At 41.2% G+C, this 18,553-nt stretch overlaps 1 protein-coding gene across 15 annotated transcripts in view; it reads left to right on the top strand.

The window, feature by feature from the left end:
* Positions 1-18,553, top strand: part of PIKFYVE (phosphoinositide kinase, FYVE-type zinc finger containing) — a 62,514-nt gene that overhangs the window by 1,652 nt on the left and 42,309 nt on the right. For 8 of the 15 annotated variants that reach the window (XM_045575559.1, XM_045575557.1, XM_045575556.1 and 5 more), the window contains exons 2-12: positions 3,432-3,612; positions 5,099-5,251; positions 5,506-5,541; positions 9,006-9,124; positions 9,738-9,909; positions 11,719-11,926; positions 12,990-13,079; positions 13,295-13,433; positions 14,943-15,100; positions 17,184-17,295; positions 18,109-18,256. In XM_045575559.1, the coding sequence (XP_045431515.1) occupies positions 3,441-3,612; positions 5,099-5,251; positions 5,506-5,541; positions 9,006-9,124; positions 9,738-9,909; positions 11,719-11,926; positions 12,990-13,079; positions 13,295-13,433; positions 14,943-15,100; positions 17,184-17,295; positions 18,109-18,256 (1,507 nt within the window). In that variant the 5' untranslated portion in view covers positions 3,432-3,440. Of the gene's footprint in view, positions 1-3,431; positions 3,613-5,098; positions 5,252-5,505; positions 5,542-9,005; positions 9,125-9,737; positions 9,910-11,718; positions 11,927-12,989; positions 13,080-13,294; positions 13,434-14,942; positions 15,101-17,183; positions 17,296-18,108; positions 18,257-18,553 lie in introns of those variants that run through there. The other 7 variants (XM_036422428.2, XM_045575554.1, XM_045575561.1 and 4 more) reach the window with 5 other exon arrangements.

Here is an 18,553-nt window from a genome sequence, read left to right as displayed (position 1 = left end):
TATTCTTGGTTTCTTTCTTGGGTTTGGGTTTGTGGCAGAGGTTGAGCAGGCTAAGTCTCTTCTGTAAAGCCAGGCTGCTTTCCTGAGTCCTCCCCTTTTCCTTTTGGGGAGAGTAACGTGGATCACGTGTGGGGTTTCCTTTGGTGTTTCGGTTGGCATGGCGATCAAAAGTTGAACAACGACTAACGTGTCTGATACTCAGTTGTCGTACATGATTAGATACGTTTTGGAAAAACTACTTAGAAGCCCTGGCCGGATTGCTCAGTTGGTTAGAGTCGTCCTGTACTTCAAGGTTTCGGATTCCATCTCTGGTCAGGGCGCATACAAGAATCAACCAATGAAAGCATAAATAAGTGGAACAGCAAATCGCTCTCTCTCCAATCAGTTTTTTAAAAATGTAAAAAATACTTAGAAGTGACTTGACTGATATTTGGATCTTTTTTATCTGCAGACATTTTGATATCGGCTTGCAGGCTGGGTTTATTTTCTGCATTTAATACCAGGTTAGCTTTCAGGTTGGCTTCAGCAACAAGAGTGTGAAGAGAGTCTGTAAATAAGCAATAGCCTTCCAATGGGAAGAGGCAAAGCAAGTACTGGTGATATATGGATGATTAGGTTAATACTGTTAATTTCCTATCAGTCAGGAAAGAGTCCCTGTTTATTTTAGAGACAGTTATTAAGCTACCAGAGAATAAGAGTTGTAAGGTAGGTTTCTCTCCCCACCCACCCCTGAATCCTGATGCCATTATGTGGTTTTTAAATTAACTACCTATGGTTGTATTTATATTTTAGATACTACGTTGAGGAGTGTTTTCATGGTAATTTTTATCCTCACACTTCTATAGCCTATTAAAGAGTGGGTGACTCTTTTTTAAAAAAAATATTTTTATTGATTTCATAGAGGAAGGGAGAGGGAGAGGGAGAGAAACATCAATGATGAGAATCATTGATTAGCTGGCTTCTGGAGGCCCCCTACTGGGGATGGAGCCTACAACCTGGGCTTGTGCTCCTGACTGGAATCGAACCTGGGACCTTTTCAGTCAGATGGACACTTTTATCTACCGGCCATATTAGCTAGGGCAAGAGTGGGTGACTCTTAAAAGTAAGGCTAGGATTCTGGGCAGATTGCTAACTCTGCTTCTGATGTTACTTTTGCCAAAGTATTCAATAGAATGAATGCAGGCTGATTTCCGAGGCCTGAGGCTTATGGCCACTACATTATTCTTTCTTTTCAAGTACTTCCACCTCCCGCTTTTGAAGTTTACATTTGACCCATCTCCAGCTTATTTACTAGCCCTTCGTGGGAAAATAGGGGTTGTCAGGACACTTTAGAAGTACTGCTGACTGGGCTCCCCAATAGAGCATGACAGAGAGGTTCCTTCCTGCTTTCCTCCCCCTCTCCCCTCCCTCTTCTTCCTCTTCCTCCTTTCCTTTTCTGCTCCCTCCATTCCGATAAACATTTACTGCCAAAATTCCGTTCAAGTCAGTGGCTTCAGTTCAGTTTTGTTTAATTTTTTAAGTAAATTATTAATCAGGCAACATCTTGAGTAATTAGAATTCAGATAGGCTAGATTTGGAAGTCTGTGTGGAGCTACACAAGCCATTTTGCTCTAAAGAAGTACTCTGAGCTGAAACCTGGGCTTTAGATTCAGCTCTTCCACTGACTCGTGTGACTCAAGAAAGTTGTTTTAGGCTCAGTGTACATCAGTGCCCTCAAAGGTAAAATACAGTAATAAGGCCAGTTCTGTGCAACTTTCAGGCTTTTTGTAACAATTTAACGAGATGGTAAATATGATTTTGAAAGTGAAAACATTTTATTCTATCCTATATAATAAAGAGGGTAATATGCAAATTAACCATCATGCCCTCACACAAAAATGGCTGCCCCCCTGTGGTCACAAGATGGTCACCCCCATGTGATCACAAGATGGCTGGCAGGGGAGGGCAGTTGTGGGCGATCAGGCCAGCAGGGGTGGGCAATTGGGGGTGACCAGGCTGGCAGGGGAGGGCAATTAGGGGTGACCAGGCTGGCATTTGGGGATGACCAGGCCTGCAGGGGAGGGCAGTTGGGGGCACTTGGGCTGGCAGGGGAGCAGTTAGGTGTTGATCAGGCTGTCAGGGGAGCGGTGAGGAGGTAATCAGGCTGGTAGGGGAGTGGTTAGGAGGTGATCAGGCTGGCAGGCAGAAGCAGTTAGGGGCAATCAGGCAGGTGGGCGGGCGGGCGGGTGGTTGGGAGCCAGTAGTCCTGGATTGTGGGAGGGAGGTTCGATTGCTGGTTTAGGTCCTACTGCCTGGGCCTAAACAGGCAGTTGGACATCTGCTGAGGGATCCCAGATTGGAGAGGGTGCAGGCTGGGCTGAGGAGCACCCCTCCGCTCCTGCCCACTATCCGTCATGCACCAGGTCTATAATGTATAGTATAATAATATATAGTATAATGTGTAAGTAAGAGTATAATGTCCTCTTTGTAAAGTTTAAATTAGTTGACAAACTACAGCATTTTATGACTAGAGTTATGCATAGTTCATGGATCTTCTCTTTTATGTGAAGTATTAATCATATGGCAGAAAATAGACACCAGTGCTTTTCTGTAACTTCCATCTGGTGATGTGGTTACCTTTACTGCTTCGGATTAACTAGGAATTTTGGTTAGTGCTTGGGAGGAAGATGATGGGGAACAGTTTGTTGATTTGGTTAGTCCCAAGGTGTAGAGGCATAGCTTGAGGTAATTTTTTAGTTGTTTTCTTTTAAAAAATATTTTTATTGATTTCAGAGAGGAAGGGAGAGGGAGAAACATCAATGATGAAAGAGAATCATTGATTGACTGCCTCCTGCAAGCCCCCTACTGGGGACCGAGCTCACTACCCAGGCATGTGCCCTTGGCCGGAATCAAACCTGGGACCCTGCAGTCCGCAGGCTGACGCTCTATCCACTGAGCCAAGCCGGCTAGGGTTACCCTTTATAGTTTCTAAAAGGAAAAAATTGAAGTGAGTCAAAGCTTTGAGGAAATTTATATGCTTGTGTAAAACTGTTTCCCCCCATAACTAAAAAAAGCTATCAAATATCTCTCTTTCCAAAAAATTCAAAAATGAAAAAGATAAGCTATATAAAAATGCATTTTATTTCTTTTTACCTGTTCACATTTATGTCCTACTTCTAATTTTTAAGAACTTTTGATAATTTCTGTAATTTGAATAGCAGTGTTGAAATTAGGTTGGCTATATAATCATGATTTTAGGTGATTGAGACTTATTTATGATCTAGATCATAGGGTTTTCAAGATTTAATTTGTAATTTGGCTAAGCTATGTGATTTATCTGTTCTTTGGTTTTTATAGTCTGAATTTTCAGATATTTAGGGATGCCCTCTGTAATTAATGCTTGGGCTTCCTGAGGAACCTTATATCTTGGTGTTTCTTTCTTTCATTTTCAGACTCATGAAATGGCCACAGATGACAAGACTTCCCCGACACTGGACTCTGCCAGTGACCTGCCTCGGTCTCCCACTAGCCCCTCGCATCTCACACACTTTAAACCTTTGACTCCTGATCAGGACGAACCTCCTTTTAAATCGGCGTATAGTTCTTTCGTAAATCTCTTTCGATTTAACAAAGGTAAGACTTATTCTTAAAGATCAGGGAACCTACAGTTTTGGTTCTCTGAAATTCTCTTGTTCAGGTTTTGTCTTGTGTCTTTGCAAGAGGATACATTATTAACAAGGAGAGGGCTTTAATTATAGGTCACAGATTTACTGCCTAAGAGAAAGCTAGAATTTTTCAGTTACTATAACATAATGAAATCCCACAATTACTTATTTACTAATGTATTTACCTTTATATAATGCCACCTTAGGACTAAATCTTAAATTGGTTTTTAATTACATCCAGAAGTGTAAACCTCTTCACCCATTTTTAAAAGCATTTCATTTCTCATGAATTGCTATGTTAGATTTTAGAGTTTACCTTATTTTCCTTTTTACACACAATATCTTTTAATATGGCCATTATTATTTACGAGGGGCCCAGTTCACGAATTTGTGCACCTTGAAAGGAACTATGGGCCTCAAGGCTGCGGTGGGCACAAGAGGCGGGTCTCGGCCCATCCTCCAGGCCTCCACCAGGCCCCTCCCTCCGAGGCCCCCACTCCCCGGACAGCTGGCAGCCTCACCCCTGCCACCGCTGCTCCCATGAGCTGATGGCGCTGGTCCTGCTTGCACTCCCTGACAGTGCAGAGCGATTTACAGAAAAATTGGGAAAATAGTACAAGGAGTACTCATATACCTCACTCCCAGTTTGTCTTATTATTAACATTTTACATTAGTATCATACATTATTAAAATTAGTAAGTGAACAATTATTGATACAGTATTAATTAAAGTATGTATTTTACTCATATTTCTTCAGTTTTTGCCTAAAGTCCTTTTTTTGTTCCCAGATTCAGGAGACCACATTATATTTTAATTAATTATTTATTTTTAAATATATTTTATTGATTTTTTTTTACAGAGAGGAAGGGAGAGGGATAGAGAGCTAGAAACATCGATGAGAGAGAAACATCGACCAGTTGCTTCCACACACACACACACACACACACACACACACCCCACCGGGGATGTGCCCACAGCCAATGTACATGCCCTTGACTGGAATCGAACCTGGGACCCCTGAGCCAAACCGGTTTTGGCAAGACCACATTATATTTAGTCATCATAAGATAACAATCTTTTTAGTTAGCAAATGTTTATTGATCACCTACTATCCACTGGGTACTGTTGTAATAGCACAAGGGATCTGCTCTATCCCATAAACAAAACAGCCCCCTCAAACATCCATGCCTTTGTGTGAAGCTTGCACTGTTTTTTTCAATATGTTGAAGATATTTCTAATGAAAAGTGAAACAAACTGGAGATCCCATATAACCAGGAAGTGAATATTGCCCTGTAATTTTGCCACTTCTTTGGATTTTTTAAATACCCTACTTTTCAATTGTGCATGTAATACATATGTACATTCCTTCCTGAGAGATTTCCCCTGCTTCCTGCTCTTTGCTGAACCCTGACGGTAGCTTTCCAGAATGACGCCAAGCTCTCCTTTGCCGCAGAGAGAGCCGAAGGGGGCCAGAGCGAGCAGCAGTCTCCGGGTGGAAGCTGGGCCAGCCCTCAGCTCCCTTCCAGAGCCCAGGCTGGGAGGTCACCTGCTCCGTACAAAAAGCAGCTCAATGAGGAACTCCAGCGGCGGCCTTCAGCAGTATTAGGTGAGACACCGCTCTCACTTCCTCTCTGTGCATTAGGTTTTCCCCCAGTCGTTGTGTCCCAGGTTGTTTTTGACTTAACTTTTCTGCTCTTTGCAGTAGTCAGGTACACTTCAGAATTAATGAAACTGTTGCCTAGATAGGGAAAGAATTTGTAGATACCTAAAGTAATTTCTTAAACATTTTATTAAACTTTAACTTAGGCCGGGCAGAAACCTCTTGACTGTTTTCTGATCAATCACTTGCTTGGGTTTCAGCAGAGAACAGTTTGCCACACCCCCAGGAGAACACAGGTCAGTGTCAGCTTTGTGAATGAGCCTGCATCCGTCGGTGGGATGGCTCGTGTCATGTGATGTGCATGCCTCGGCTGCAGAACTCTGCACCTCCACCCATGGGCTGCCGCGGGCTCTTGGCCTTCCGTCTTTGGGGTGCACGCCGCCAGTGTGGCTGGATAGGCTGAGCTCCTCTTGCCTTTATGTTGTTCATCCCGGTCTACTCCACAGTCATCTCCTTCATTTTCACGCTTTCCCGATGAGTATGGGCTGGGAGTCAGTGCCTGAATTGAGAGTTGTTTTATGCTTTATTTTTGCGGGATTATTAAACCCAGTGAAGTGGTTTGCCCAGCTCACGGTGACAGAAGACAGGCAGTGAGAGGTGGCGTAACAGGAGAAGGGGTGCCGCACTGGAAACCAGGTGTCTTTGAATGTCAGATCCTCCAGGAGGGCCTCCAGGGAGGTAGGCAGGTGCGGGGAACGGTGGTTGTCAGGAGGACGCTTTATTGCTAATTGGGAGTTGGTTTAGAACCGTCAGGTGGGACAGGAGGAGGAGGAGAAACCAGGTGGAAGAGTTTCTCTCCAAGGACGGGAACAGAGCTGGCTGCATCACCCCGCACGTTTCCCAGGCCAGAGGCCTCGCCTGGTCCCGGCGGCCGTTTGGAAGGAGCAGTCAGGTGGGAGCGGGAGAGGAGAATGGAGCTGTCCTGTTACCTCGGGGAAGGGAAGGGAAGGAAGGGACTCTCCCCACTTGAACTCTAACTCAGTGAACTCCCCTTAGCTCTGGAAGCTGCCCACGCAGCACTCCCGTTCTTGTCGAGGTGGCGCTTTTGACTGAAGCCTAAGCTGAATTAAGCGTAGGATATCTTCATTTGTAAAATTGAGGAGTCGGACTAGAATCTAATCTTTTAGGGGTTACAAACTAACAGCCTACCAAATCTTGCTTTGGTGTTTGGATAAACTTGAATATAAGTATCAGTAGGTAGAGCCTGTGATGTCTGGTTTGCTGCAGTCCCCACCACTCCTTATTGTTTTGTAGCAGGTGCACTTGACTCTTATTTTACCTTACCTGCCAGAGCAGCGGTCGCCGACCTTCCGGACCTCACGGACCACCAGTGGTCCGAGGACCACCTGTTGGCGGCCGCTGTGCTGGAGGCTCAGAAACCTGGGCCTGTCTGACCAACCAAGTTCCTTTTCCTGTTACAAGGCTGTCGTTTCACAATATACTAGCTCTGTGACCAAGGAAAACAATTTATTTTCTAATACTGGCTTCACAAGAGGTGCAGCTGAGATTGTTTACCTAAACAATACTGGCAGAGTGCTAGACCAGGCTTTCCCTCAGGGCTCTTTAATCTTCATCTGAGATCTCACTCTCTGGGCTTCAGGAACAGACCCGCTGTCCTTTCCTAGTGGCCGATGCCTTTGGTACTCTCTTACACTCCTAACTGCCTAAACGCAAGGGACTTCACCATTCATTGTCTGTTGCCTGTGCATGAGAGCATAACCGTAACGATTCTAACAGCTTCATCTGTCTCTTTTTCAACTAATACATCATGGAGAGTTGCTTTATATTGTGATACTAAAAAAAAAGTGATCATTTTAATATTCATACTTTTTTCCCCCCAAGAATCTTTAAAAAAAAAATTTATTGATTGATTTAAAGAAAGAGGAAGAGAGAGAAACATTGGTTTGCTATTCCACCCATTTCTGCACTCATTGGTTGATTCCTATATGTACCCGACTGAGAATTGAAATCATAACCTTAGCATATCGGATGGCACTCTAATCAACTGAGCTACCCAGCCCGGGTTCAGACTCTTACGTTTTCATTGCAGTAACAGCACAGGTGTCTGCTGAAATTAGGACATTATTATTTACAGAAAGAAAAGTTTTCTAATATAAGTACTGCTTAGCTAATTATTTCTGTATTTAAATTATCTAGGAAAATGCTTTGTCCATTTGGATTTATATATGGACCTTTCATTTATGGTAATCCTCTTTTTCCTACTAACTCAAAGCACACCTAAAACAAATCAAGCAAATAAGTGAATTAAAGAAGGATGTAGCATGGGTATTTTCCATCTTACTCTGTCAAGATGATTAGGTTAATAAGTTTAAATTAATAGGCATGCTCATTCTTTTTGCCAAGCCACCTCCATTTCATCCTTAGGTTTTATAGCTGCCAGAGCTAGGACTAGTGATCTTGCTCTAAAACAAAAAGGAATAATATGACAGCTTTGGCGGGCACACCCATCCTGGCCACAGAACTGGAACTGGACTTTGGTCATTGATAGACCTGGCTCTGGTAGTGCTGTTTTAAGTGTAAGTGGTGCCCTCCAGTTTGGAGCTGTAGAGGCAGGGAGGTAGCAGAAGGGGTGGCATCAGCATTCCAGTAATCCTTGGGCAGTTTTAATCTGCTTGGACACTGGTGAAGGAAAGTCTGTGGGTAAATGACTATCCTAGATGTCCTGAAGTCTGTCAGGCTCTTTGGGATCGGGCTATTCCAGTCCTTTCTGAGCGTCTGCTGTGAGACTTTGGATAAGTGGTCTGCAGATGACCTGAACTGCTCAACCCTGTTGCTGTGTTGTTGTTGTTTTTAAATAATTTAAAAAATATTTTTATTGATTTCAGAGAGGAAGGGAGAGGGAAAAGAGAAATAGAAGCATCAATGATGAGAAAGAATCATTGATCGGCCGCCTCCTGCACACCCCCCACTGGGGATTGAGCCCGCAGCCTGGGCCTGTGCCCTGACCGGGAATCGAACCCTGACCCCCAGGTTCATAGGTCAACACTCAACCACTGAGCCGTGCTGGCTGGACTGTTGCTGTTTCACCGTAGAGACTAAGCTACGTTAACTCACTGGGATTGCTTTTTCTTCTGCTAAATTTCTAGCTGGTGTTTACTATGTCTTGGGACCAAAGGGCCCAATAAATCACTAATGAATTTTGGGCCATGTAAACAAGTTTCCCCTCCCAGGCCTCAAAACCACCAGTGTTCTCAGTCAGTGCTTATCTTAGGTAGCCTTACTTGCTTGTGAAGTAGTGTTTTATATAGCAATATAAAAGCACCCTTGAGAGAAACACTTGGAACGCCTCTTACACCTTTCTTTATAAAGACTATTTTTAACTCAGTCCAGATCACTGGCTGCGAGAACGTGAGTCTATACTAACTAGAGGCCCGATGCATGGAATTCATGCAAGAGTAGTCCTTCCTTCTGGCTGCTGGCAACAGCTCCCTCTGGCACCCGGCACCGAGGCTTCCCTCCAGCTGCCAGCAGTCTCCGGGGATGGGCTTCCCTCACAGCCCCAGCTTCATCGGGAAGGTCGTCCGGAAGGACGTCTGGTCTTATTAGCATGTTACGCTTTTATTATTATAGATTGTTATAGATAATACGAGGCACTGCGCATCACATATATACCTTGCTCTGCATAGATACTGAAGACTACTTACAAGATTCTTTTTATTTTTTGGTTAATCTGACTCAGAAACAAGAAGGAAAGCAGAACCTGCCTTTGGAGGCCATGACCCTCGCACAGCCGTTCAGCTTCGAAGCCTCAGCACAGTGTTAAAGCGCCTCAAGGAGATCATGGAGGGGAAGAGCCAGGTGCGGTCTCAGCGCTTTAGAAGGTTACTTAGTAAGCCCTCGCATGGGTTCATGCCATGCTCACTGAAAACGACATAATGTCCTTGGAATCAAGTTCAGTTAGTACTTTATCACCTTCCCCTCTTTATACTTAGATGTTCTTTTGTGTTGTTCAAAACACAAAAACAGCTTTATTATTTGTGTGAAGTTAAGGGTCAAGCTCCTTTTTTCCCCTCATTGCTGTCCAGTGGGACCCAGCTTCATGTTTGACAAGAACATCCTTCACTGAATGCATTATAAATCTTGTCAGGTCCATGTATGTATGTGTGAGGATGTGCTAGGCTCTCTTTTCTGCTCCATAGCTTCATTTTTTTTTTTATTTTTTTTTCCTATTCTTGAACGAATACTCTAAAATTATTGTAGCTTTAGAAAAAGTCTTGATGGCTGGTCATGTAAGTCCTTCAGTTTTGTTCAAGAGTGTCATGGTCAGTTTGGCTCTTTCCATTTCCATATGAATTCTAGGAATAGCTTTTCAATTTCTGCAAGAGAAGCTGCATAAAATTTTGATTAGCATTGCATTTGCTATTGAATCTTCATCAGTATTTTCAAGAAGCCTTCACCTATCTTGTTGCAGGATAGTGACCTGAAGCAGTACTGGATGCCAGATAGCCAGTGTAAGGAGTGCTATGACTGTAGTGAGAAGTTTACAACTTTTAGGCGCAGGCACCATTGCCGACTGTGTGGGCAGATATTCTGCAGTCGTTGCTGTAATCAGGAAATCCCAGGAAAATTTATGGGCTATACAGGTAAGTGCATGTTATTGACAGTTTTACAACTTTTACACATTCATAAGTATAAAATAGTTATAATTCAGACTGATATTAAGCTAATTTTTATTTTAGTGTGTGAGCCATGGAGAACACAGAGGTCAGAGAGACACAGCTTTGCTTTTAAAGGCTTCACAGTTGAATAACAAAGTAGATGGGGATGTTTATAAATAGAATAGCAGACAGGGTATCATAGATGCTATCAAAAAACCCTAAGGGCATTAACATTTATTACACAAGCTGGTTAGAGAAGGTTACTTACGAGTTTATATTACTATGAGAGTTTTCATTTTACAAAATACAGGTTTTCTTTGAGCATATGACTGTGCTTTAGTAAATTACATCTCTCATTCTTTCATAGTTTTAGCAGTGTAGAAGTTTTAATTATTTGTTGAAGCAGGAAAAACTAAACAGTGGTGTGTGAATTTATACAGTGGTTTTTGAAAGTGGAAAGTGGGCAGATGGATGAAAACCCTCTAAGCATCTCATGTTATTTTTATTATTATGCGGATTTTCCTTTTGGCTTTATTTAATTCTTTTTTCACCTAAACTGCTACCGAGTTTTAGACCTGAGTTATCTTTCATCCAGATTATGGCTATAGCCTTTAAAAAGATTTTTTTACCGGTAGTTTTTGGTTTTTTTTTCCTACCTGTAATTCACTTTCCATACTCTAGCTGGTATTCTTAATTAAATTAAGTTAAATGCTAATTTGATCATGTCAGAGTATTCCCCTGCCTAAAACCCTTTCAGAAATCCCATTACCCTTAGGATAAAATCCTGTCATCTTAATATGGTTTGTGTGTTAATTTTCTAGGACTATCATAACAAAATATTACAAACAAGCATTATTAACATTTTGCTTAAAATACATCCATAATTTAATAAAACTGAGTATTATATTAGTAGCCTTAAAATGAAACATAAAATGAAACAAATAAATTATACTTGGTAGTAATTATAGTAAAAGTTGACTGTGAGAAATCTTTTTGTTCTACCGTAGCACTTTTCTGATGTTAATGTTAAAAAATTTAAGGTTGAGTTATTAAATAACATGTTACTTGCAAAGTTTAATTATCTCACCTCCTTTTTTAGTGTACTAAAATGTAGAATAACACAAATAATTGTTACAGAAAAACAGTAGAAATGAAAACTTACATTTGGGCAGAACTATACCCTAAATGAAATTACAACATTTAAAGTACTAAGTAACCTACTTGTTTGTCCTCCTGATAATATTTTATTTCCCTTCTAACTTTCACTATAAGCATTTTCTTAACAGTCCCGCTTCCCCATATTTCCTATTACGTATTTGTTTAAAGCAATGCCCCCTTGTGGAGGCTACTCTTCAGGGCTTCACAATATATTGAGACCCGAGTAATATTTGTTTCTTCCTTCCTTTTTGCCTATGGAAAATATGTTGTTTCCATTTGTGTTGGTTTATTTACTTTATTTAAATTTTCTTGCCTTGAACCTTCTATCTCTCATTTTACTTTTTGAACCTGGAAAAATACTTTTAATCAGAGTTTTCTATCTACTATTATTGAGTGATATTTTCTTAACTTGTTACAAATACTTGAGGTAATTTATATACTTGAATGAATTTATCATGGTGATGGTTTTTAAAGTATGTAACTGAGCTAAAAGAATTATTTTACTTTGTTAAAAATATTTCTTGGTCCTTACTTGAAGACATTTCTCTTTTATTAGATTAACTATTGACCCAAAGATTTAATACACCTGTTAAGTAATACATTGTTGTTACTTGATTTTTCCTTTTTCCTTTCTAGGGGACCTCCGAGCTTGCACATACTGTAGGAAAATAGCCTTAAGTTACGCGCACTCCACGGACAGCAGTTCCATTGGGGAAGACTTGAGTGCTCTTTCAGATTCTGCTGCCTCGTTGTCTGTACTGGATCCTGGTGAGCCCCGAACACCTGTTGGGAGTAGAAAAGCCAGTCGCAACATATTTTTAGAGGATGATTTTGCCTGGCAAAGGTACTGTCACTTAAATACAATTTTATCTTGTGCCCTGTGGTGCTTTTAGTTAACATTAAGTTCTTTGAATTGTTAACTGAAAGCACTTTGGATTGTTTCCTGCATGTTCCCCATTTTATCCTTTTTGTTTGGCTTGTCTCCAGAAAGGTCAAGAGGGTGTTTATGAACAGTGATTATAATGACTAATTAAAATGTCAAGAGGAGAGATTTTATATTTTACTTATTCACTGTTCTGTCCCTGACACCAAGAACAGTGTGAGAACTATGTATGATCTAGATAATATTTGTTGAGTAGACAATAGAAGTTTAGGTCAATAATTTCTATCATAGTCTTCTAATGAGGATGTTCATAAGATTTATAGTCACAATATTTCAAATGAAATTAGATTATTTTCCTTCCTAGGGAACATGATTTTCCATCTGTCTAAATAAGCTACACTGCCTGGTAGTGGAGGAAGTTACCAACTTTTTCTTGGAAGTTATCTGCAATTGTTTGAATTAGAAAGCTAGCTTCAACAGTTTCTGATTGTTTTCTTTAGCTAAATTGTTTTCTTGTGCATAATACCAATGTGGTCATGCTAAAAAAGAGCTTAGAGTTTTAACTAATATCTTTCTGATTAGTGGTTATTATATTGATTGCCGCTTAAAGGAATGAGGAATTAGTATGTAACCAGTGAATTTAAGCAGTGGTCAAAATGAATGAATTATAGCTACATTCCACATATATGTACCTCAGGGACATAATGTAGAGTAGAAAAGAAAGTCACATTTATATCCAGTAATTATTCTATTTACATAATGTCAAAAAATATACAGAATAAGCACACTGTGTAGGGATACCAACATTGGTTAACTTAAAGAAAAGGAAGAGATAAATGAGGAAATTTACAGTGGTAGTTTCATTGAAGGCAGGGAGGGGGCGGCATTGGGTAGGAAAACACAAGCACTTGAAAGTCAGTGGTAACATTCTCTCAAATTGCTCCATGGTGCATTGGTGTTTGTGGCATCATCATTTTTTCTTAAAACATTTTTTCTTAAAAAGTGTTTCCTTTTTTATTTATAGTTTGATTCATCCGGATTCCTCAAATACTTCTCTTACAACTAGACTTGTATCTGTGCAAGAGGATGCTGGGAAATCTCCTGCTCGAAATAGGTAAGCCGCATGTGGCTCGCGAGCTGCAGTTTGCCGACCACTGGGAGAATTTCTGGATGCTATTCTCCCAGGTTTCCCCAATGATAAAATCATAAATAGCCATCAGAACTACTTTTACAAGTACCCTTAACATTGGCAAATAAGCATTTATCTAAAAATGAATGTATTGATGACAAATTTCTAACTGTGTTTTCACTTTGTGTTTTTATTTCCAGATCAGCCAGCATTACTAACTTGTCACTGGATCGATCTGGTTCTCCCATGGTGCCTTCATATGAGACATCTGTCAGTCCCCAGGCTAACCGAACATATGCGAGGACAGAGACCAATGAGGACGAACGCAAAATTCTTCTGGTACTGGTCCAGTATCTTTGGCCCATAGCTAGTTTTGATCATAAAGAATGTTTATCTCTCTGATTTTTCTTTTTTTTTTTAAGAAACATACAATGACATAGCCAGTTAGCATATAATTACTTAGGGTAAATAATCAGCTAAAGTTTAATTTTATTAGTATCATCTGAGAAATTGGTCAGGCATTCCATGCTCATATATTGCATTAATATTTTCTTGACCCCTTTCATCTGGAAAAATCAGAATTCAGCGTCTGCCTACACAATGAGAGACTTAACTTTTTGTTAGGTCCTAGATTGCTATCTAAACTTTAAAACATGTTTCTCAAGCACATGGAATGCCTTCAGACATTTAATACTGTATGTTTATATGAGATAATTATCAGTTGTTTGTTGAATTTATCTGTGTGTAAAATACTATGTTCAATCATGATAATGATTCAAAGAAATGGAAGATATGGCTTCTGTCCTCAAGCTTGCAATTCAGAAGGTAGATAGGAGATGGATGGGTAGGATCTTAATAGTAAAAGAAGTAATACTTTAATTATACATATACATATACATATACATATATATACATATATACATATACATATATACATATACATACACACACACACACACACACACACATATATATATATATATATATATATATATATATATATATATATATATATATATATGTAAATAAATAAAAAAGAAAGATCATTAGTAGTGAGGGAGGGAGTCAGGAAAGAACTTAAACTGGAAGGCTTGGGCTGGACCTGGAAGGATGGAATGGACTGGGGGAAGCAAACTGATTTACAAGTGTGAGGAAGGTATAGAAGTGAGAATAAGCATGGCGTTTTTCATGGATTGAGGTAGAATTTATTAATTGGGAGAAGGATTAAGTTGGAGTCTGTGGACAATGAGAATGGAAAGTTATTTGGGGCTAATGAATAACTTATTTAACTGGTGGAAGGCGATGAATTCAGTCTTTACAAGTTTAGATTTGAGCCTGCAGGCACTGCTACATTGGAAGGTTTTCTGAGATAGGAGTAATCCATTGAAGGCCTTTCTTTAGGAAAAATCACCTGGCAGTTGGGCGTAGGTGAGACTGGTGAGAATCTGGTGAAGGCTGCTAGAAACATTTACTCTAAATTAGTGTTGTTGGCTGTTCAGTCCCCTCCTTTTCCTCTCTCCTCAGAGTATGAAAATGTGTGCTTAGGTGACCAGGAAACTGATCATATATGCCATTGACTGAAGACACTCATTCGGGATAGTTGTTTTTGGGGTGGGAAGGGATCGGGGATAGTAGGTTTTCAAGAGAAAAAGTTTTATTTGGAATTAGTGAGCTGAGTTTGAGCTTGCCCCATGCAGGTGGCATTTCTATTAAATCGTGTAAATTAGCTATACAAAGACACCTAAATTGAGTTTTTTTTCTGCTTAATCTAAAAATCACAAGAAAGAATCTGAAAAGTTATACAACATCCTACTCAGGAGTAATTACTTGCTTACAATGTGACTTCAGGACAGCGTTCAGTTGAAGGACCTGTGGAAAAAGATCTGCCATCACAGCAGTGGAATGGAGTTTCAGGATCACCGCTACTGGCTGCGAACGCATCCCAACTGCATCGTGGGGAAGGAACTAGTCAACTGGCTAATCCGAAATGGACACATCACTACAAGGTAATTCTAGCTCAAGAAAGAAAGCCCTTTTGATACTATGTATTAACCAGAGGCCCCGTGCACACACTTGTGCATGGCTGGGGTCTGGCCAGCCCCTCCCGATGGGGGCCCATCAGGCCAGGCTGGCATGGGGGGAGAGGGGCGTCTTGGGCTGTTGGCTGGCTGTCCTCATCCCCAATTGGGGTGGAAGGGGCTGATCAGGGGTAGGGCGGCTGGGGGGAGGGGTCGTGGGATGTTGAGTGTCGCCAATGGGTGCTCCGATTGGGCCTGTTGGCCTCTGCAGTGCACATCATAGCAACTGGGCATTCAGGTTGTTCCATCGTTCCAGTCACTTGGCTTTTATCTATATAGACTAGAGACCTGCTGCATGAAATACATGCATGGGGGTGGGGAGTTGTGTCCCTCACCTCAGCCTGCACCCTCTCCATTCTGGGAACCTCTCGAGGGCAGTCGGACATCCCTTGCACAATCCAGGACTACTGGCTCCCAACTGCTCACATGTCTGCTTTCCTGATTGTTCCTAACCGCTTCTGCCTGCCAGCCTGATCACCCCTAACCACACCCCTGGCAGCCTGATTGATGCCTAACTGCTCCCCTGTCAGCCCGATTGCCCCTAACTGCCCTCCCCTGCAGGCCTGGTCACCCCTAACTTCCCTTCCCTGCCAGCCTGGTCACCCACCCCTAACTGCCCTCCCCTGCTGGCCTGGTTGCCCCCAACTGCCCTCCCCTGCCAGCCTCATCGCCCCTAACTGTTTTTCCCTGTTGGTCTGGAGCCCCCCTCTCTCCCAAACTGCCCTCCCTGCAGGCCTGGGTCCCCCCCTAACTGCCCTTCTCTGCAGGCGTGGTCTCCTCCAACTTCCCTCCCCTGCTGGCCCTCTATGGTGGCCATCTTGTGTCCACATGGGCAGCCATCTTGTGTGTTGGAATGATGATCAATTTGCATATTACTATTTTATTAGCTAGCATTTTCTTTAATGAGGACATATGGTTGTAGATATAAGGGGAAGCAATGCTCTTTTTGAGAAGGGTTTGCTTTCTGCATTTGGTGTGTGGGGTACCAGTGAGTCAACCTTCCCCCCTTCTGGGTTTTCACTGGTAGAGGACAGAGGCAAAGAACCCATTGGGGTCACCAGTCACTTAATTTATTAAAAGCAGAAGTGTGCAGTAATCCCAAACACAGAGCTCTTTAGTTTATCGGGATTGGGAATGTACTCACGACCACAGTTGCTTCTCTTGCTCCTGTCCCCTAATCTGGCCATTGCAGTCTCTCCTGAGAATTGGGTCCATACCTACACTGGGTGCCTCAGAGATTTGTTAAAGTCACACAAATCATTTGTAAAAAAAGAGACAGACGGGTCCTGTTGCCTTTCAGGGTAATATGTTCCCTAGTTTTTCTCCTTGCTTGGATTAGCCACTTTTCTTCTCATGAGAAGAAACAAGAACATAGGAAGAGAGAAATAGCTTTAACCAGTGAAGCTCTGGGTTCCAGTTTTGGTTATCTCTCTGTTTAGCTGTAAGCTTTTAGTCAAGTTATTCAATCTTGTTGAGACTGGACCTCTCAGTTCTGTGAAAAAGCCATAAAGTTGAAATGAAATGATGTGGCTAAAGTGTTTTATAAATTGTGAAATGCCACATAAATGCAATGTGTTAAGTGTCTGTATAGGTACAAAGCACATATACATAATATTGTAATATTTGTTATTCTCATCAAGACTATTCTCAACCTTTTTTTACTGCTCTTGTAAATACAGGAGTATGCATTCATTGAGTACTTAAAAAATGCTGGAAACAGATGGAGTTTTGTTAGGACTGCCTTGCCAGTGGCCTGCAAATTGTGGCTCGTGAGCCAGCCGCAGTTTGCCACTCTGTTGACTAATGAGTTTGCCGACAACTGTCGTATACTGTGGTACCTGGGAAAACCTTTCAGTTTAGCTTTAAATCTCTCTTGTTTTATCCCTTACCTATCCAAGGACCATTTAAAATTGCAACTTTGCTGGGGATGGGAAAGAATTGTGTCTCAGTTTGTACCTGCAAAGTTATTCTGACTGAGTTTTAAAAGTTTTCATTGTTGTTGTTAATGCAGGGCACAAGCTATAGCAATTGGTCAAGCCATGGTGGACGGACGCTGGCTGGACTGTGTCAGTCACCACGACCAGATCTTCAGGGACGAGTATGCGCTGTACAGACCCCTACAGGTAGTTTCCGTTAGCGCCAGTGGGAACAGTGCTGGCTCCTGTGAGGTCTTCCTTCAGCAGCAGGAATAAAGAGTAGTTGAATTACCCAAAGATTCATTTCTCTGTTTTTTCCTTGCTGTTGGAGGAAAGTGGGAATGTTATTTTTACTTGATAGGTAGTGGTGATAAAAAATAAATCAAATAGTATTCAGTTGGCTTTTCTCAAGCTTGGCCTTGTGATGTTATCATTGCTTGTCATTAATCTTCAGTGGTTTTCAGTTTTACTATGTCTGTGTTTTTAGGGCTAAAAGGGAGTATGTATAAACAAGTGATTGAAAAATTTAAACGGTAGGTATTGATTGATGCTTTGGCAGTATTAAATTGTATAGCAGTGATAAAACCATGAATATTCTTTTTTTTATTTTAAGAAAGTGAGAATGTTTTAAAGATAGAAATTTTAAAAAAGAGATTTTCACCCTGGCTGGGTAGGTCACTTGGTTAGAGCATTGTCTTTATATGCCAAGGTTGTGGGTTCTATTCCCGGTCAGGGCATATAGGAGACTCAACCAATGAATGCATAAATGGGTGGAATAGCAAATTGATGTTTCTCTCTCTCCCCTTCATCTTTCTCTAAAATCAGTCAATCAATAAAAAATGTCAGAGTGGAATTGTCAGCGTGATGTTGGTTTATAACTATGTTGCTTTTAACTTATTTTAAAAAAACGTATTTAGTGCTTAGTATAGCAGAAATATTGGGCTGGGATTCATTTGCAGCGTGACAGCCTCGGTGTTGCTATTGAAGGTGCATTGCTAGCTCCTGTGTTGATCCTCGCAGAGCACAGAATTTTCCGAGACCCCTTCTCCGGACAGTGACTCGGTGAACTCAGTGGAAGGACACTCTGAGCCATCCTGGTTTAAGGACATAAAGTTTGATGACAGCGACACAGAACAGATAGCTGAAGAAGGTGACGATAATTTAACTAGTGAGTCTGACTTTCAAATATTTTAGTTTTTATGACTCATTACTGTATATGTGTGATAAAATGAATGTTTTGTTTGTTTATTTACTTGAAACGATACTATTGTAAGATTTATGGCTCCAACTAAATGTAAACATCTGATAGTAATCTTTGTCCTAGATACAGTATTTTCTAAAGAAACTGGTTAGGCTACTGGCGTGTTTAGATTTTGCCATAGTCTCTAGTTTGCAGCAGCTTAAAAATAACTCTGAGCTAATATCACAGCAGACAACTTTCTCACCTCTTCACTATGATATCAGA

This window comes from Pipistrellus kuhlii, unplaced genomic scaffold (genome assembly GCF_014108245.1).
Source record: "Pipistrellus kuhlii isolate mPipKuh1 unplaced genomic scaffold, mPipKuh1.p scaffold_m20_p_7, whole genome shotgun sequence".
NCBI classification, from domain to species: Eukaryota; Metazoa; Chordata; class Mammalia; order Chiroptera; family Vespertilionidae; genus Pipistrellus; species Pipistrellus kuhlii.
Note: the sequence above shows the minus strand (reverse complement) of the source record. Positions and strands in the feature narration are given on the sequence as shown.